Below are 21,522 nucleotides of genomic sequence, written 5' to 3' on the forward strand. Positions count from 1 at the left end.
GCTGAAGAAGCTAAGACCCTACTTGTTTGGGTCTCACTTCCGAGTTCAGACGGACCACAGGCCCCTCAGATGGTTGATGCAAATGAGGGGTGAGAACCCGAAACTGTTGAGGTGGTCCATTTCTCTACAGAGTATGGACTTTACGGTGGAACATCGCCCTGGCACAGATCACGCCAACGCTGACGGTCTGTCCAGATTTTTCCGCCTTAGTGATGTGGAACTCCCTGGGGAAGGGTAGTTCCCTCCAAATTTCAGCTGGAGGGGACACGTGTTAGACCTGGCACCTTGGCGTGAGTTTCCCTTCCACTTTTTGCTGGTGGGCCTCTGATGTTTTGCTGGTTTTCCGATACTCAGGGCACTGCGCCACGGCCGACCCGTGCCGCAGTGCAAGTGCTCCCTACTGTAAATTGTACATGTGATTGATGTCCATGATTGGTGCATTGGATTTACTGTTAGTCCCTAGTAAAGTGCACTAGGAGTGCCAGGGCTTGTGAATGCCAATACTGCTAGTGGGCCTGCAGCGCTGGTTGCGCCACCCACAGAAGCAGCCTTAAGATGTGTCTAGGGTCTGCCATTGCAGAACCTGCGTGCAGTCTCGTACTGTCATGCTGGCTGGGCAAGTGCACCCACTTGCCAGCCCCTGAACCTTCCCTTGACTTCATATTAGTCACCCCTATGGTAGGCCTGAGGGCAGGGTGCATTGTAAGTGTAAGGTAGGACAAGCCCTGATGTGCGTGGCATGTCCTAGTAGTGAATTACAACTAAATTCATATTTCACTATTGTAAGGCTACCTGCTCCCGTTAGGCCAGAATGGGCTGCTGGAATTATTACACTCTATAACCCCAGCAGGCTCAGGGAGCATGGTAGAGAGTCATGTTTAGTATGCCTGAACTCGGAATAATAAAATATTTCTTTTAGTAAAGTTTATTTTAATATCCTGTGTTTGCAAATGCTACTTTTAGAAAGTTAGCATTTGCTTGCCTAACCATTTCAGCCCGCCTCTGCTGGTATGTGTATCTGACTGTCTGGGATGTGTGAGTGACAGGGCTGGGGGATGACAGGTGGTGAATGCGAAGATTACACCTTAGTGGGAGGTAGGAGTGGCTCTTGACTCTGAATCTAGCTGTGCTCTGCCACCACAATGCTGGCTCCACCCTCCTGGGGAGCGACTGATGACTCACCCGGCACCTGGCCCAGGAAGGGCGATGCCCCATCAACAAGGTACTCTGGCTGCCCCTGTCCGCACAATGCTGGCTCCACCTCCTGTGGAGCGTCTGATGTGCCTGCCCCTCACACTGAGAGCAGAAGCCGGATTGCACCCAACAAAGTACTCAAGGACTGAAAGTGGCTATGCAAAGGCCCCCCTGGCCTGTAAGAACAAAAGAAATGCAGTATAAAAGTAGGAGCCCTGCTCCTTGTAAATTAGATCCTGTTTGTGCTACAGAAGAAACTCTGCCCGAAGAGAAGGACCTGGAAGGACAAGGAGGAGTGCTGTCTCTTGCCTGTGTCTGGTGCCTTGCTGCAGAAGGAGAGGGAAAGAAAAGACTACAAGAAGACTTTTGCTTGGTGAAACTTTGTGCCAAACTTTGCTGAGAGATCTCCAAGGGCTTGCTTGTGAACTTGCCCCCTGACCAGCACCCCAGGAACAGTGGGCGCTACCCCCTGACAGAGGAACCACTGCGAGACGCGGTCTCCCCTCTGCAAGCCTCTCCAGGAAAAGCGGAGCGCGCTGTGACCATCGCGCTCTTCAGCAGCGCTCTGGGAGCTGCCCTCCCTCTAAAGAAAGTGACTGCCGCCTGCCTGGTCCAGAAGCATCGTGAAGAACAGCCCAGCTGATCCGAGCACAGTGACTGACCCCGAGCTGCAGCTCGCAACGTGAAGAGAGGTGGCGCCCGGTGCCTGCTTGCCCCCTTCGTGTCTCGTGCCCCTGAACGCGCCGCCGCTGTCCGAGAAACAGCTGTTGCGTGGGGTGCCTGAACGTCGCCTGGATTGATAGAGGCCTGCGCCGAGGAGCGCTGTCCCCTAAGTGCGCCTTCCTGATCAGGAAACCCCGAGGCGCTGGCCCGTGCAACCCGGCCCGCACAGCAACGTCGACCCACGAGCCAGAGCCGAGCCGCCGCTCGCTCCAAGCACCGGACGGAAGACAACGCGACGCGGGCTGCCGCATTGACCTGCGCCCCACCAATTCTCCCGCAAGGTACTGTGTCCTTCCCGCTGCCTCGCCCAGCCCTCGGAGCTGCGTGCGGAGCGCTCCCAGGGCCCCCGCTCTCTCTCCCATCGTCAACCGCGCCCTGCCGCGCAGAGAGACCAACGGACCGCTGGAGGAAGTCCGGTAGATCACCGAGGCCGAGGAAAGTACCGGGAGGAGCCCTGAATCCCCATGCGGGGGATTCACGCTGAATAAGAACTGTTAGTGAGACGCTAACACCAAGAACTGATTATTGCTAAAGGAAGAACTGTGGCAACTTAATTGAAAGTATACTGGAACCGTTTTACATTGAACCAAGACTGTATTTACAAGCCTGCTTGAAATTTATATAAAGAGTATATATTTTTACAAATACAGTTTGGTGTCATTGTGTGTTGGGTTGGTTGTGATGGTGTAATATTGCAAATGTTTAACCCTATGTGCCCCAGAGATTAGCCTAAGACTGCTTAAGCCACACTACCTAGAGCAGAGGTATTCAAACTTTTCCAGGTTGAGCCCCCCCAGCTGAATTCCCCGAGATGTTGGGCCCCCCCACCACCCGACCGAAACCTCGGGAATCCGGCACACCACATGATCGACTGCAACGCGCACACCACGGGCCATATCCGGAAAACAATGCTCAACACAACAAGAGTGCCTAGCAAACTGCAGGCCTGTGAGTGGGTGTGGCGAAACGACAGAGGCGTACCACACAGCTCAAACCACAATCCTCCAAGGTAAAGGAAGTCATCACAACCCTCCCCATCCATCATGTACGCCTTTTCATCCACCAACTCTCCCACCATTCATTCCTTCCCTCCATCTGTGCCCCATCCACATCCAAACCCCTTCAACCACTTGCAAACTCATCCACCATCCATCCCTCCATCCATCATCTCACCCATCCATCCCTCCATCCACCCCCTCACCCATCCATCCATCATCCATCCATCCCTTCACCCAATCCATACCCTCACCAATCCATCCACTCTTCCACCCATCCATCCACCCACTCATCCATCCAACCACTCACCCCTTCACCCACTCACCCCTTCACCCAAGCTATCCTCCCATTCATCCATCCACTCCTCCATTCATCCATCCACTCCTCCATTCATCCATCCACTCTTCCATTCACCCATCCACTCCTCCATTCATCCATCCACTCTTCCACCCATCCATCCACTCCTCCACCCATCCATCCACTCACTCATCCATCCAACCACCCACCCTCTCACCCATCCAGCCATCCCCCCACCCACTCATCCATCCACCCAGTCACTCATCCGTCCACCCACTCAACCCCCCACTCATCCATCCATCCACCCACCCACCCATCCATCCCTCCCGCTCTCCACCCTCCCCCCACTCATGCATGCACTCTCTGACCCATCCACCTCCATGCTCCTCTCCTCACCCATCTATGCACACACCTGCCCATCCACTCTGCCAATCATTCATCCATGTCCTCACTCATCCATCCATTCATCCTCCCCCTCTCTCTCCATTCCCCCCTCACCCAGCCACCCATCCCTCCATCCACCCTTCACCCATCCACCCACTCATCCACCCACTCATCCATCCACTCATCCACTCATGAATCCATCCATTGACCTCTCACCCACCCCTTCACTCCTCCATCCATCCCCTCGTCCATCCACCCTCCTCAATCACCCATCCATCCCCACATCCACCCCTTCACTCATCCATCCATCCATTCATTCACCCCTTCATGCATCAATACATCAATCCATCCATCCATAACCTCTCATCCATCCACCCACCGACTCGACCACCATCCACCCCCCCATCGATCCATCCACCATTTCACTGATCCATCCATCCCTCCACCAATCCATTTACCCTTCCAACCATACACACATCCATCCACTCCCATCCATCCCTCCACTCATGCATCCATCCTCTCTCCCACCATTCATCCACCCCTTCACCCATCCGTCCATCCCCTCACTCATCCATCCACCCCCCCACCCATACATCCACCATGTCACCCACACATCCACCATTCCACCCATCACTCCACCCATACATCCACCACTCCACCCATACATCTATTCACCCACATGGCAACATAACGGACGTCTGGTGGCCGGCTCTACCCGACATCCCTCGCTCTCCTTATGTCTCCCTCGCTATGCCTCCCTCGCTCTCCCTCTGTCTCCCTCGCTCTCCCTCTGTTTCCCTTGCTCTCCCTCTGTTTCCCTCGCTCTCCCTCTGTTTCCCTCGCCCTCCCTCTGTCTCCCTCGCTCTCTCTCACTCTGCTTCCCTCGGTCTCCCTCGCTCTCCCTCTGTCTCCCTCCCTCTCCCTCACTCTGCCTCCCTCGCTCTCCCTCTGTCTGCCTGTCTCCCTCCCTCGCTCTCCCTCTGTCTGCCTGTCTCCCTCCCTCGCTCTCCCTCTGTCTGCATGTCTCCCTCCCTCACTCTCCCTCGCTCTCCCTGTCTGCCTCAGTCTCCCTCGCGCTGCCTCCCTCGCTCTTGCTCTGTCAGTCTCTGTCTCCCTCCCTCGCTCCCCCTCTGTCTGCCTGTCTCCCTCCCTCGCTCTCCCTCCCTCTATCAGTCTCTGTCTCCTTCCTCCCTCCCTCTCCCTCTTCATCTCACCATGCTTGTGTGTGCCCTGGCTGACACAGCTTCTGGGCACACACACATGCAGCCAGCCGCACCCGAGCACTTCACACCTCTTTAGAGACCATTCGCATGCTAATGAGCTTTGTTCAGCTCTTAGGCCCCTGCAGCCCCACTGACGGAAATCGCCCGCCCTCACACTGAGTCTCTAGATGTGCGCTGCCACAGGGACAAAGGGGGCACAAAGGGAAGTTCGGAGTGGAGCGCGCGCCCCCCCTGGGATGGTGCCGGGCCCCCCCAGGGGGGCGCGCCCCACAGTTTGAAGAACCCTGACCTAGAGGGTAAGCAGAGGTTGTCTTGAAGGTAACCCTCAGCCCTGACGAGGAAGAGAGAGTCCCTGCTTGTCGCTAGTGTTGCACTGCGCCAACTAGAGACTCCCCCCTTCCTACAACTTCTGTATTGAGGAAACTTTGTTAAACTTTTTAATCTCGTCTACAAAAGTATTAATAGTAATGTCTCTGGTCTACTACACCTGCAAACGGCAAGTCCTCACTTTCCCTACATTCCTCTTCAGGACCAAAGAAATGGAATGGAACCTTCTGTCAATCCCCCATTCTCTGCTGTCTCCAGGTAGGAGGAGACAGGGAGAGTGGACGCTGTACAACTGCACTGACAGCATTGGGATGTTACATCACAACAGTGATCAACTGTAACACCTTTGTTTGTTCTTGCTGAAGGTGTCATGCACAAGCCGTGCATTGCAAGTAAAACTTGTCTGTTGTGCACGTGTGGTTATTTACTTGTTTATCATTTTGTTTCATGGGTTTCTGTCTTGGTGCTGCTGATTATTTCGTATTTCCTGCTTTTAGGCCGCTGTTTGTCACAGGATGCTCCAGTGCCTTCTCGCAAAGAGCCCTGCCCCATGGACTGGCTCTACAGTAGACACATGTGTTATTACTTGTCCGTGATGTACAAAAAGGAGGGGTCCTGGGATGAGAGCCAGAGCTTCTGCTCCTCACACAACGGGTCCCTCGCGCTCTTCGACACCCAGGAGGATCTGGTAAGAACATGAAACAAACGAATAATACATCTAGTGACAGTCGCCCATCAGTCATAGGAAAGCAGGTATTTTGGCACCATAGGCAGTATCTGTGTGTCCTCAAACATTGCACCCCACGTTCCCATTCTACTTATTACTGGGTCACATTTGACATGACCTAAGTTTATGATAAATGTCATGTCTTTCTCACTTGTTGGGGCTTTAAGCAGATTTTTAAAATGCCCATATATTCCTTCTGCTATGCTGCTCTCAAAAACGGCATCTTAAAGCATGTCTTACTTTGCTTATTGCTTCTATCATTGAGCATATTTTTCAAATACAAATGTCTGGTACATATGAAATATATTCTACTGACATCGGAGGTTGTAGTAACGAGGTACACCAAACAAGGTAGTTCCAAGATGTTTATTGTATCATTCTTCATACAAGGATGTACAGAAGCTCCTCACAGTGCTGCACCGTCTCTCCCAGTCCTCCCCTACAATCCATAACATCCCAATATATACTGGAACACTTACAAAATTCCACATCTTAAGTATGCTCCATTTAAAGGAGAACAAGGAACAAGTCATACCTAACAATTCCACAGAGGTCTTGGGCTTGCAGTACTGGTTGTGCCACCCACAGAAGCAGCCTTGTAAAATATGTCTAAGGCTTGCCATTTCAGGGCCTATGTGCAGTCTGGTACTGCCATGTTGACTGGGCAAGTGCACCCAGGTGCCAGTCCCTAAACCTTCACTTTTCTTCATATCAGACACCTCTATGGTAGGCCCAAGGGCAGGGTGCATTGTAAGTATAAGGTAGGACATACCCTGGTGTATGTGGCATGTCCTAATAGTGAATTACAGCCATTTTCATGTTTCACTATTGCAAAGCTACCTGTTATCCATAGGCCAGAATGGGCAGTTAGATGATTACATCTTATAATTCTAACTGACTCAGGGAACCTGGTAATAATTCGAGTTCAGTATGCCTGAACTCAGAATGATAAAGTACATATTTTAGTGAAGTTGGTTTTAACATTCTGTGTTTCAAAATACCACTTTTAGAAAGTAGGTATTTTCTTGTCTAACTATCCAGGCCTGCCTCTGCTAGGTTGTGTATTCCTTGTCTGGAGTTTTTGAGTGACAGGGATGGGGGATTCCAGGAGACAGAATGAGTCAGCCCAGTGGTGATTAGAGAGATCTGCATCTAGATGGGTGGGAGGAGTTGCACCTGGGACCTGAATAGGGCTCTGCCTGCCTTCCACAATGATGGCTCCACCTCCTGTGGGTCGTCTGATGTTTCTACCCTGCACTGTGAAAGGAAAGAAGGAGTCATGTAAACAGAGTGCTCCAGAGCTAGTTTGGACTGGGCAAAGGCCCCTCTGCCCCCAGAGGACAAAGGATTTTGGGGTATAATTATTGGGACCCTGAACCCAAGAATTTAGATCACTTTGTGACTACAAGAAGAAACCTTTGCTGAGGAGAGGAACCTTAAGAACCTGAGGAGAGACTATCCCTAAGCTGAAGTGCTGCTTGGGGAATTGGCCTGCAGTGGTTGCCTGACTGCCAAAGAAAGGAGAAAGGACCTTGTGTGCACTTTATTCAACTTGTGAAGGATCTCCAAGGGCTTCGAAAAGAGCTTGCCCCTGACCGAAGTCTCAGGACCAGTTTAATTCACCAGCCTTTGTGGATTGTTGCTGGGAATGCTGTTTCAGTGGCTACAGAGGCTGGGAGCTGTGATCGACTCTCACAACCAGCCCGGTGTCCTGTAGGCATCGCATCGAACGACGTCCGCATCTTTCAACGTAAGCTCTGAGCGTCACCGAGCCATTGCCTGCACCGTAACCTGTGGAAACCGCGACTTGCAACGCCTCACTACACCGACTTGTACTGGCCTGCACGACGCAGTCACTGTTGCTGACTTCGAGTCCTGTGAAAACATCGGAGTTGGGCACCGCTCGCACGCTTCACGACGCACCGCCCGACTCGTACCGCTGTTCGGACTGATCGACGCCAGCTCCCGAACTCCAGCTCTGTCGCCGCACCGCAAGCTGCAAGCACCGCAATGAAGCACCGTCTCGCCCTGCAATGTACGCCTCGGATCCACCGACTCCGTCAACGGGCCGCTGCCTGCACCGCATTGAATAAGCAAGTAAATAAGTAAATATGTATTGTACAAGTTAATAAAAAACTTTAGAAAAAGGAGATTGCTCAAGTCAAAACAAATGTATACAAAAATAGTACACTAAAAGTTCATCATTATTGCACAAACAATAAAGATAGAAAGAGATATGGGAGGAATTGGCCTGGCCAAGTTTTCCTTTTCAGCTTGGATGAGCCTTCCTCCAACAGAATGTCTATATCAACAAGTGTGCTTTAGTCAATCCTTAGTCCAAAAGTTGAGATATAAAAACCTAGATTAAAAGAATTTAAGAATTACATTCATATTTAAAAGTCACAGAATTAATAGTTTCATATATCAGGTTTTTTTCAATTTTTATGATATAGTTACTACTGGTCCTTCTTGACCTTGGGACTTTCCAAAGCCCCGTTGTTTTCAAGGCGACAAAGGAGAGCTTTATTATGTCAGGCATTTCCCCAATTTAAAAAAGAAGAGGCCATTCTCGGGACCAGACAGGGTAAGCACCTAATTTAGAGCTGTTTTATGGTGTTCCAGGTCTCTTCATTTTCTCCTCTGCCGCCACCATAAATTGTACAAACCGGCATGCCAGCTGGATATCTCCTCCACCAAAGCAAGCCTTCACTGCTTGCCTGCAGGTTCTTATCCTCTTGGTGTTAAAGAAAGATTTCAGGAACAAGCGTCGTTCTAGGTCCAGACCTTGGCAAATACATAGTAGATGCATGATGCTCTCTTCAGCTTCTCCGCAGAGGCGGCACTCGGTTGTTTCTACGGTTCGCTTCCATGGTGGTAGATACAGGAGGACAGGAAGAATCCCCAATCGAAACCAGAGGTATTTCTCTTTTAGCCTCCTGCTGAAGCCTGCATGCAGTTAGCCTTGAAGGCCAGGTGTTGTATAGCTCTGCAGCACGCACCAACCATGGGACCTTTTCCTGAGTGTTTCTTTGTCTTCAAGTACTGATAGATTTTTTACTGTCTTATTTACCAAAGACTTAAAGCTGTTCTGCGTTCCCGTAGTTGCCCAGCGTTCCTTCAGGCCTAGGCGGTTTATGGATGTGGTCAGGTCATCCTTTGGGGTGCAACCTCTGCTTGAGTTTATCTCTTTCCATAGGTGGAAATTCAGAGAGCAGTTATCGGAGCTTCTAATCCTAAACCAGCATTTCACATAAACTGCATTGTGAGCTATTTTTTGTGACAGTATGCCAAGCTCCAGCCTGATTTGCGCGGGAGATACGTAATTTGGAAGGCTAAAGATTATTCTTGCTGCTGTTAGCACAGTTTGTTCCAAAGTCTCTTCATCTTTTCTCCTGAGGCATTCGCTTCCGTATGTAATAGCTGGAATTAACTTTGCTTGTAGTACTTGTAGTAAGGGGTAAAAGCTTGGCCTGGCAGTTTTATGTTTCAGAGATTTTAGCGATCCGCTATGGAATTTCCTTTCTGTTTTATGGCTTCTTTTTATGGCTTGAAGGTACCTTTCTCATCAAGTATCACCCCAAGATATTTGTATTCTGACACGACTTCCATGGGTGCACCTGCCAGGTTCCAGTGAAACCCGGTTGTATTCTTTTTCGGGTAGAACCGCATGATTTTTGACTTATCTAGGTTGATGGTTAAACCATTAGATGCAGCATGATTGGTACTTGTATTTAGCAAGTGCTGAAGCCCAATTGGAGTTCGGATTATTAGGACGTCGTCAGCATACAGTAAGTTAGAGAGTGACAGCCCCCCTAACCTCGGTGCATGAGACGTGCTGTTGTTTAATTCTGTAGAAAGGTCTGCCATAAACAAGTTAAAAAGCGTGGGGGCCTGCATGCAGCCCTGCTTCAATCTGCTAGATGTTGGTATTCTCCTTAACAGATACTCTCCGGTTCCTAGCTTTATTTGAACCCAAGTGTTAGTGTGTAAGTGGATTATCTGTTTTAATAGTGCTGCTGCAATTTCCATCTTTGCTAGTTTAGCCCACAGCTTCTGCCTGTTTATACTGTCAAAAGCAGCAGAATAATCGATGAAGCAGAAAAATAGGGGGAGATTTGCTGCTTTGGCACCGTCCATCAGTAGCGTCAGGGCAAGTAGATTTGTGATGGTCCCAGTGCCTTTGGAGAAGCCTGTCTGATTGATAGGGATGAGGGATTTTTCATTTGCCCATGCTGTTAGTTCCTCAAAAAGGAGACGGGCATAGTATTTTGCCTCAACATCAATTAGGGCTACAAGTCTGTATCTAGTAGGTTTATTCTTATCTCCCTTCTTATAGATTGGGGATAATATGGAGCCTTTCCAGGAGCCTAGGATGCAGCTCCTTCTTCTAGGGAGTCAAACACTTGTAATAATGCAGCCGCCCAGTAGTTTGGGTCAGTTTTAAACAATATTGGGGGATACCATTGGGGCCAGGTGCCCCCTCTGGCCTACCTTTGGCTACTCGGTTTTTAATCTGTAAAATCGTGAAGTGCAGTTCTCTTGTTGACCTCCTGCTGATGTTTCCATAGGTGCTCAGCTTGTCAGGCTTTCCTGACCCTGGTTATGCTGTACTGGAGCTTCCCCTCTTGGGTTAAAGTGATCGTGGAGGTGGCCTGCCCAAGTTTCCTCTGTTAGGTGGGAATTGATGCCCTGCACATGGGTTTTACCTAAATTATTTATTGTTCGCCAGAATTTTGCGCTTTGATTTGTCTTTGCAAAAACAACAGGTGATGGACAGAATGCTGAACAATGTCATACATTCACCCCAGTACAGAGATTTGGGCCTAAATCCATCGTTTTTTTGCTCACCATGCCATTCCAGTTTGAACCCACCCATATGCAAATCAGTCTTGACCCTGTGCCCCATGGGAACAGTCCAGCCCGATCTGCCAAGCCAGGTCCTCCCTGGACTGGAAACAAGCATCCAAGGACCGGTTTCGGGCTTTCTGCCCTCATCAGCCTGGATAGCTTGATTCCAGTGGCATGGAGAGCACGGGACTCACGTCTGAGCATACCCGTCCCACTCGGGGTGACAAATGCGAAAACAACAGGGGATGGACAGAATGCATAACAATGTCATACATTCACCCCAGTCAGTACAGAGATCTGGGCCTAAATCCATCGTTTTTTTGCTCACCATGCCATTCCAGTTTGAACCCAGCCATATGCAAATCAGTCTTGACCATGTGCCCCATGGGAACAGTCCAGCCCGATCTGCCGAGCCAGGTCCTCCCTGGACTGAAACAATCATCTAAGGACCGGTTTCAGGCTGTCAGCCCTCATTAGCCTGGATAGCTTGATTCCAGTGGCACGGAGAGCACGGGACTCACGTCTGAGCATACCCGTCCCACTTGGGGTGACAAATGCAAAAACAACAGGTGATGGACAGAATGCAGAACAAGGTCATACATTCACTCCTGTACAGAGATCTGTGCCTAAATCCATTGTTTTTTTGCTCACCATGCCATTCCAGTTTGAACCCAGCCATATGCAAATCAGTCTTGACCCTGTGCCCCATGGGAACAGTCCAGCCCCAACTGCCAAGCCAGGTCCTCCCTGGAGTGGAAACAAGCATCCAAGGACCAGTTTCGGGCTTTCAGCCCTCATCAACCTGGATAGCTTGATTCCAGTGGCATGGAGAGCACGGGACTCAAGTCTGAGCATACCCGTCCCACTCGGGGTGACAAATGCAAAAACAACAGGTGATGGACAGAATGCAGAACAATGTCGTACATTCACCCCAGTGAGCAAAATAACGATGGATTAAACCCAGATCTGTGACTGGGGGTGAATGTTTTGCCATTGTGCAACATTCCGTCCATCATCTTGTGTGTTTTGATTTGTCTTTGCATCAAACAGGAGCTTAGCCAACAACATTTCTTCTGCTTCCCTTTTTGCTTGCTATATCGTTTTCTTCTTTGTTGCTTTTAATTGCGCAAGGGTTTTTTGTACAGTAGTTTCATTACCCCTTTGTCTTAGCTTTCGTAAAGTTTTATTTATATCTTTATTGAGGGCCCTCAGATTTGGTATACACGACATTGGTAAATTGTTGAGTTGGTTTCCTGCTTGAGATCTTACAATCTGGCACACGGCCCTCTGATCTTTTGACAAGTTGTTCCCCTAGTTGTTTTGTCACTGTTTCCCAACGGGCTTTCGCGTTACTATGTATCTCTGCTTGCTTTTCCCAGATTGACTTGGCTATGGTTTGGAGTTTGTCAGGTTGGCTAGTTTTGCAGTTAAGCCTCCTGAGATTCATGGTATAAATAGTTGCAGGATCCTCCACTGGGAAGATCTAGGGCTTCTCCTTTATACACAGTGAAATTTCCTGGGGCTATGCTCTTTTGTTCCGATCCTAAAACTAGAAATCCTACTAAACAATTGTAGAGTAACCAGCATGTAATCTAGTGTAGAGCTTTCTATGGCTTTGTGATAAGTTGCTGCGGGGGGTTGGTCTCCAAGAAATCGACCAATCAGTACCACAAGGCTTAAGTGCTCCATGTCCTGTATAAAGTTCCTAGACTGGGCTGTCAGCTTTATCTTTTTGCCCTGTACCTGGGTGGGAATCTTCCCAGCTATAAGTTGTTCCTCCAGCTCGATTTCCCTCGATTGTAGTCCTAGCTTGAGCATGAGCTTCAGAAGACAGTAATGGTGAGTCTCTTTCTATCCAAATTAGATTACTGTAATGCCCTTTTTTGGGTATAGACAAAACGCAGATGGAAAAGCTCCAGTCCCTTCAGAATGCAGCAGCAAGGCTGCTTCTGAACATTTCCAGGGGCTGTTTAACCTCAGCGGGCATTAAATCACTGCATTGGCTTCCAGTGCAGCAGCGTGTTGATTTCAAGGCCTTGTGTCTGGTTCATAAGGCGCTCTATGGAGGTGGCGCCGACGCGATCTCCAAATATTTTACGCCCTATACCCCCACAAGCCTTCTAAGATCTACTAACCTAGTTCTACTTAAAACGACTAGGGTTAAGCGGGCCAGATGGGGAGGTAGGACACTTTCCAACGGGGCAGCGCATCTCTGGAATAGACTACCTCTGGCCATGAGATTCCAAGTTGATAGGAAGTTTTTTAGGAAGAATCTTAAGACGTTTCTTTTTGTCAATTAAACTGTTGAAGTTGTAGTTTCAGTTCTGCTTACACACATCAAGACGCCACAGCAATTGTGCGCTTTATAAACTCCTATCCTATCCTATACTATCCTATTCAATGCATATTGAAATCCCCGGCCAGTACAATGTTGGTTGTTGACTCTTCAGAGAGTAACTTTGTTATTTCCGTACCCACCATTTTGACTCCTCTGGCTTTATCTCGTGGGTGAATGCAAACATTTAGTACAATAATTTGTTGTTTAGCGTTGCTCTCTTCTATGTCCAGTGCAAGAATTTGAAGCTCATTTGTTGGGGTTAGAGTGGAGCCAACTTCTCTTGTCTCCCTTATGGAGCTAATTGAGGAGTAAATAGAAAGGCCCCCATTTAGGTGACCAAATGTAGCTCCTTTGGTTGCTGGGGGATGATGGGTCTTATAGCCAAGTAGGTGCTGAGGTTCTTTGTGCCATGTCTCCTGCATTAGAATTAAGTCAAAGCCTTGGATATAAGAGAGAAATTCTGTGTCCGAAACCTTGTTTCCCAGACCATTTACATTCCATGAGCATATTTGAAGGTTCAGGCCGTCCTCACGGTCTTTGATGGAAGTAAGTCAGGTACCCTCTCCTTGTGAGTTTATTGTTCTAGCTAGCCAAGTCCAGTCATCCTGTCGTCAACCTGTCTTTTCCCTTCCGATGAATGCACATCGGTGCTCCGAGCCCATTTGAGGACTGATTGGGTGATCCTGATATGTGAATAGTCTGAGTCAACTGGTCTATTAGGTATTAGAGGATCAGGGAAGCCCGGTTGTTGGTATAAAAGTATTTTGATTCCCCAGGCTTTTAATTGGGCATCCTCAGCTAGGATCCTCCCTGCCATTTCATCTGAGGCCCAAGTTGCTTTGGTCATCTCTCTTTTTGATAGCTCTTCATTGGTTTTGAACTCAATTCCTTCAAGATCAGCTGAGTTGATGTCTGCCAAGCTCCTGATTGATTAAATCAGATGCAAGATGTTCCCTCTATTAAGGGTGTTCCCCTGGCCTCTTGATTTGAATTCAGGGATGAATAAGATTGCTTGTCTCCGCTGGTTCGTGGTGTTAATGGTAAGGTGCTTGGTCTGATTTAACTGGCCTGTTAGGGGGGCGATCAATGCCACTGGCTGTCCCCCCCCACAGCATGCTTTTGTCCAGCAGGTGGGTGTGCAAGAGTGGTGTTAGTTATCAGGTTGTCGTTACTGTCAATCGGCGTGGTTTCTCTCCCCGCGGAGTGGTCTTGCGTGGGTTGTTCTACTCGGAGAGCTACCACCTCCGGTTCTGGGGTTTGCTGTGATGTCTCGAAGGTCTGTTTGTAACTGGCGTGCGTATGTGCAGTACTGTTAGTTGTCCAGACCAGGTTACTGTTTTTACCGGTCGATATATTTTTGCATTCCGTGCTGCAATTTTGCTTAAGTCGCTCTACTGCGTGTGCTTTCCCCTCTGGTTCGGGTGTCTCTCTAAATACCTCGGGGGACGTCTCCTGGGAGGCCTTTGTGATTGAAAGGCCCCCTTTAACTATCTGTCTTTAGCGAGCAGTGTTCAGAGGTAGCAATGTTGACCAAGCTTGCTGTCCCAAAATCTGCTCTATTAAGAGGGAAGTAATCTGTTATGTTCTTCTTCCTGTTTCTCCCTTTCCTCTTTTTCTTGCGATTTTGGGTCCGCTGCTCCTTGATTTTCCCATTTTCCACGCCTTGGTGCTGGGGGCTTGAGCTATCAATGGTTCCCCTTCTGACTCCTGCATGCGTTCACATTGCTCCATGTTGCTGCTCGCTTCCGTTACATTGTTCCCCTTACTGGTTAACCTTTCCGCCCAAGATGGCTCTGTTTGCTGGCCTTCTGCGTCATCTGATGTTTTCAGCCAGTGAGGACTTGAGCGGATATTAGATCTATCCTCCTTGGTATGGGTCTATGAGGGGGATTTATCCCTGCCCATCTCCTCAGGGGCTGGTTCTTTACTGACAATTGCCTCCATAACGTATTTTTTGATGGTTTCTTGGGAGTTTGTCCTGGCGATGTCCGTTAAGTTCCTAATGTCGCTCACCAGATCCCCCATTGCTACAGGCAGTGTGGATAGTTTGTCCACTATGGTGTAACAGGTACAGTGCGCTTGCGTTAATTGTGTTCCGTCCTGCACCCTCTGTATCATTTCAGCCTTGTTTGTAAGTCTGTGGTCAATGTTAGCAACATGATTGGCAACTGAATCAAGGATAGTTAGTTGTACATCCATTTTGTCTGAATGAAATTGCATTGCCTTAATGGACAGCTGCATAGTATCCAATAGGGACGACCACAGCCTGCCTGTGTCTAGGCAGTCTGTTTCCTTGGGTCGGGTTCTGTACCCACTATGGGACTCTGGGTGCCTTTTACAAGAGGTGATTAGTCTGTCATGATGCTCCTGTTCTGGCCCCATGTTGGGCCCGCTGCTATCAGACTCCAAGTGTGGCAGATCTGGTTCACCCCAGTCATGGATTGTGATGGTTCCTGTTTGGTTTTCAGGAGATTTGTATCTCAAACTGCCTGCAGATGTCACTATAGTTTTGCTTTTAGCATCTGGCCCGCAGTCCTGTGTTCCTTTACTTGCCTCATCTCGTTCTACCTCCTTTCCTCCGGGAGTACTTGAAAACCACAGGGCAACTAGATCAGGCTCCAGAGTGGGGAGGTTTGATCTATGATTCCTTGTGCCCTGTGTGAGGAGTGATGCTCCTCCACCATTGATAATTGTTCCTCTTGCTTCATAATGTGCCCTGTTATGGTCTCTTGTGCAGCATTAGTGACCTCTGCAGTTGCAGGTGCTTGGAGTTTAAATTTTCTCTTCCTATTGCTACTGTGACTAAAGGTTTAAGTGGTTGGCTTGTTCTTACTTCAGATGGAGTGCCAGAGACTCTTGGCGCGGCTTGACTTAAGCCAATCAGTGTGCCTTTCTCTATGGCTTTTATGGGAGTCCAAGGGTCTTTATTGAGTGAGGCTGCCCTTAGTGTATTTAAATCTGGCCCTTCTTCTTGGGTTTCCACCAGGCTCTGGCTGCTCTTTCACCTTTCTTACTCTCACCCTTGCCATCTTCGTCATCTTTTTTCCTATTTGCTGTTGTTTTGAATAAGGTGCAGACTCTGGGAAGAGGGGAGAAGGGAGATCACACAAACTTTCATTATTGAGAGTTAATGCTGCCCGTGTGTCTTTTAGGAATGAGAATTTAGAAAAGATTTTGGGCTGAAAGCCGCCACTACATATTGCCACGAATCTGCGATTGTTTGTCGTCTAGTGCTACCAGACTGCAATGTGGTGCCTTCTCCTCCATAGCCTGTTTCTCGTTGCTGGAGATCTCGCTGAGTCCTTTGCTATTCCTTTTCCTCTTGCTGAGTATAGATGTAACTGACCGCCTCTCTTTCCCTGATCTCATTTTTTTATACTCCTTAAGGCACTTTAAGTCTCCTAGGATCTCCTTGGTTTTTTTATTGATTTTAATAGCCTTAAGGAGAGCCTTGAGATGCCCTTATATGTTTGGTACTTCTTGCGTCTTGACCTCCTAGAGGCTATTGGCTAGAATGGCTTCAGTGGCAACGGTGGACTGTTCTGCTGATATTACAAGACCATATGTTGTGGAGTCACAGGGAAAGTAATGGGGGAGGGAGCGAGCAGGGATCACAGATGGCCCCATGGAGCTGTACCCAGCCTAGTTAGGCTGCTTCTATGGGGCCGACGGGCACCCACTCTGCCGCCACCTGCCAATGGTGGTAGCGCTCACTCCTTGCCCTCTTTGCCTTCTTCCTTCCTACTTGTTTCCTTCTTTCCTTGTAACCCCGTATTTGCAGTAGGGGCTACCACAAATAGGAGCTGTGGATTGTAGCTCTGTCCAGCCATCTATGCTATTTTACTGTCTTTTACTCTTTTTTATCTATTTGGTTTAGTGCTTTCTTTGTTTGTTAATGCCACCTGATGCAGGCCTAGTGGCCCAAGCCAAATGGCCCAAGCGAGGCGATAAAGTGCAGGTACTGGTGCCGGTGCTGGTGCTGGTCCACCGCATCGAGGGACAATGCGTCCTGCAAAGCTTACTTTTCTGCAACACGATGAACGCCGAACCCGGCTCGCACGCCCGTGCCTGCGCATCAAATAAAGGTACTGTGACCGAGTCTTTCTATACTTGAATGGGCCCTTATTGATGCGGTCCTCTGGAATTGTTAGACTGTGTTATTTCATCAAGTCTGTAGCTGGACAGGGCTACCGATTTGCATAAAACTCTGATTTAAGCAATCCTTTTAACAAGAACTCCTAATTGGTAATAGTATTGTGGAATGTTTTAGGCGGTTATGGTCTTTTGGTAAATCTATATAAAAGACACTTATTTTTATAAATATACAACCTGTGTGGTGTCCATTTGTAGTGTTATCCCTTGTTTACTGTATGTGTTCACAAATGCTTTACACACTGCCTCTAAGATAAGCCTGTCTGCTCGAGCCAAGCTACCAAGGGGGTGAGCAGGGGTTATTTTACGAGTGCACCCCCTTACCCTGCCTAGAGGAGAGCGTCCCTATTTGTCACAAGTACCCACCTGTGCCCACTAGAGACCCCCGATTCAAACATTGGTGGCAACAGTGAGATTCTGGACTTACATTTGTGACTCATATACAGTGATTGGTGAACACTACTTACTGAGAGCAGACCATAACACAACAACATACTACTGATACTTGTTTTTGCCAGGGATCTTTATTTTTGCAAAGTAATGCCTGGTTCAACCACCATGGAAAGGGCAGCATTCATTGCATCTGTTGACTGTGATTGGGAGGAAGAAAAAATAGAAAGCTACACCAACAAGCAGCTCAGGGGCTTCTGCAAAAAGTTTAATATTTCCATGACCGGACTCTCCGGAAAGGAGTAATTCCAAAAGGCGCTGAGGGCCTGGGTCGAGGCAAGGAATCCCCCTGGAAATGAGAATGAAGATGAGGATGCAGAGCAGCGGCTTGAAGGACCACTGGGTTCAGAAGGGAGGGGAGCAACCTCCCCATTATGTAGAAGTGTTCTTGCCCAAGGCCTGTCCACAGAATAGTTGGCAGACAGGAAACAAAACAGGATACATGAAATGGAAATAGCCAAGCTCAAATTGAATAGGCAACTGGAGTTAGAAAGTAAGAAATTGGCTCTAGAGCTAAAGAGATTGCAGTTTGAACATGACAAGGTTTTGAGGGAGTTGGATTTAAAGGCCAGGATCTTAGAGATTATTTCCTCTGGTGGCAGCACACCGTCAGTCAGTGCCTGTAGAAGAGTGTATATCCCAAAGGATGTGGTAAAGGAATTTTTTAAGAATGATGATATTGGGCAGTGGTTCAGAGCCTATGAGGTAGCCAGGTCTTCCCACCGGGTCCCTGAGAGAGATTGGGGAGCAGGATTATGGGGCGGTTCCTTAGTGAAGGGCGGGACACACTGTTGTACTTGCCTTCTGAAGTCCATAATTCCTATAGCCTCATGAAAGATGCATTAATGACTAGTTATGGTTTGACCCCTGAACTCTATAGGCAGAGGTTTAGGAATTGCAAGAAGATAGAAAACAGTACCTAGGTAGAATATGGCACTTTCTTTTGCAGAGCATTGGATGGTGGGGGAAGGGCAACAAAGTTAATGATTTTCAAGGTCTCTTTGATTTGATTGCATGGGAGCACTTGTCCAATAATTGTTTTCCAGAGCTGCGCCAGCACCTGATTGACTAACCCTAGTAAGCTTGCTGACCCTAGGAAGCTTGCTGACTAACCCTAGGACGCTTGCTTAGGAGGCGGGCCCCTGGGTGAGCACCTGGGTCCACAAGGGTCACATGGGAGACTCAGCCAAAGGTGGACAGGGTCCCCAACAGAAGAGTGGGGGACAAGGGTAAACAGAAGGAGTTCCAAAAAGGGCCCGAAAGTAATTCCCAAGGGAACCAAGGGAAAGGTTCCCAGCCTCCCCCTGAGAGAAAGCAACGGGTCTCGACAGGTATATCTGTTCAACAGGGACCCCTGAAATGTAAAAAATGTGGGGACCTGGGTCATAGGTCGAAGGATCCCAGGTGCCACCTATTTGGAAAAGCAGCACCCCCTGGTGCTCCAGCCTGGCAGATGGCGAGTGTAGCCCTGGGGGAGGAAATTGGTGTCCAAGGTAGGTGGTGTCCCACAGAGATGTCCCTTGTCTCTTTAGGAGACTGTGAGGTGGTCCCAGGGACCCAACTGCCAAATAACACTAAGAAATATGGGCAGTGGGTGGCCATCAATGGCCACAAGGTGGATACAGTAGCCAATGTGACAGCTGTCAAGTGTCACCTGGTACCTCAAGAGCAGATTGTCTCTCATGTATTTTGTCGAGTTGTTGCTGCCGACAACACAGAGAGCCATTGTCCAATGGTTCAGATTTCCTTTGAGGCGTGGTCTCTGGTACTCTTCCAGTAGCTGTGAAGCCCTCCATGCCTGTTGACTGTTTGTTGGGGAACGATTTGGAGAGCTCACCTTGGGGAAAGGTGGAGAAGAGTACTCACTTGGAGATGGTGGGTCTGCCTGACTGGGCATGTGTGACTACCCGGTCAATGGCAGCCCGTAGGGGTGCTCAAGAGGACCTGGAGCCTGAGAGGGAGGCCCAGGAACCTGGCTTGGAGAGAAGAGCCTGGGGGTGTGGGAAACCAACCCCCGAAGTTCCCACATCCCAGGAGGAGGTAGACCCTGAGGGGGATGCCCTGGAGCCTACCGGAGAACGGTAGCTGAACTGGGGGACCTACCTGAGCTGACCCATTGGCAACAGGAAGGAGGCCCCTTCAGGGAAGAATTCTGCCGGGAGCAGAGAGAATGCCCTTCTCTTGAGGTCTTGTGGCAACAGGCTGCAAGCCAGGCAGCAGGTGATCAGTCTGGATCACATTGGATCTACTGGAAGAATGGTCTCCTGTATGGCTCATGATGTGCCATTGGCAAGACATTTGGGGAAGGACAAGACCTTTAAGAGGCTTGTCATCCACTTTTATTGGCCCCAAATGCGCAAGAGGTCAGACAATCATTGCAGGACATGTCAGACTTGCCAGGCAAGTGGAAAGAGTGGGAGGAAGCAGAAGGCTCCTCTCTAGCCATTCCCTGTGGTCAGTACCCCCTTTGAACGGGTAGAGATTGACATTGTGGGGCCATTGGACCCCAAGACAGCCATGGGCAACAGGTTTGTCCTGGTCTTGGTGGACCATGCTACCCGGTACCCGTAAGCCATACCTCTGAGGACAGTGACGGCCCCCGTGGTGGGACGAGCACTGATGGGAATTTTCTCCCGACTGTGATTCCCTCTAGAGGTTGTGTCTGACCGGTGGACAACTTCATTTCTAAGTATACGAAGTCCCTGGGGTAGGAGTGTGGGGTAACTTACAAGTTCACCACTCCTTACCACCTCCAAGGAAATGGGTTGGTTAAAAAATTCAACCGAACCCTAAAGGGCATGATTATGGGTCTTTAGGAACCTATGAGGCATTAGTGGGATATCTTATTACCATGGAACAGAAAAACTCGCTTTAAGGTAGGGTCTGAGGTAATGTTCAAAGACCTGCCCTAAATAGCTTGCCTCACAAAAACATCTATAAAATAGGAATATTCAGATTACAGGTGATTCGTTGTATCTGTTCCAACCATCTCTGGTGTACGTTTATACACATATGTACATTTGTTTTGTATACACTTATTTTTTCTTCACAATTGCAGTAGCAATATAGTGGTGGTCCTGAAGAAGGCATTGGATAAAAACCTGTCCATATGTGCTGAAACATGTTGACCCCTTTTTTTGAACAACAGACAATGATTTCTTACAGACTGTCATGTGCACTGTTTTTAGTTTGATCTATGTGAGACAATAATAAAGATAGGGTCTCTCATAGGTCAATTTTAAATCACATATCCTCTTATTTTGTGCACTGCATTCTTTTTCCCACAAGTACTCAACGCTCTCATCTAGTACTTTAGATAGTTACTCTCTTAAAACATCCTCTGGCTCCCCCATCCCTCTGATGAGGTTGTAGCCCTTAGTGCTACTGGTGTGACATCAATGAGGAGACCTGGATGATGAAGCATGTCACCTAGTGGTGAGTTATGGGAATCCGTTTACCTGAATAGGACTTTCCATTATAGCAATCTTCATTAAGGAAGATAGCGCACACATAAGTATTGGTTTGTTTTAGAGGTTATAGCGTTCAGAGTTTCAGTTTCAGAACCCTGAATATTCGTGTTGTACAGACGTCCTCTTACCATGCCTGTTGTTTGCATACCGTGAGGTGCCCCAGAAATATCTAGGATTCAGTCCCTTTGAGCTTCTCTATGGACACCCAGTCAGAGGACCTCTGAGTCTGGTCAAGGAAGGCTGGAAGCAATCTCCCAGGAAACCTCCCCAGGATGTATATAGCTACATGCTGGCCTTTAGGAACCAGACTCGGCGTTTCAGACAACTCGCTGAGGCGAATTTGGAAGCCAGCCAAGAAGAGATGAAGCGATGGTATGACCAAAATACCACTCT

The 21,522-nt window shown here is 48.7% G+C and overlaps 1 protein-coding gene across 1 annotated transcript in view; it reads left to right on the forward strand.

The window, feature by feature from the left end:
- Nucleotides 1-21,522, forward strand: part of LOC147725142 (NKG2-C type II integral membrane protein-like) — a 198,632-nt gene that overhangs the window by 176,124 nt on the left and 986 nt on the right. The window contains exon 4 of the mRNA XM_086918185.1: nucleotides 5,642-5,832. Coding sequence (XP_086774311.1) covers nucleotides 5,642-5,832 — 191 coding nt within the window. The remainder of the gene's footprint in view (nucleotides 1-5,641; nucleotides 5,833-21,522) is intronic.

This window comes from Lissotriton vulgaris, chromosome 4_1 (assembly GCF_964263255.1).
Source record: "Lissotriton vulgaris chromosome 4_1, aLisVul1.2, whole genome shotgun sequence".
Taxonomy (NCBI): Eukaryota; Metazoa; Chordata; class Amphibia; order Caudata; family Salamandridae; genus Lissotriton; species Lissotriton vulgaris.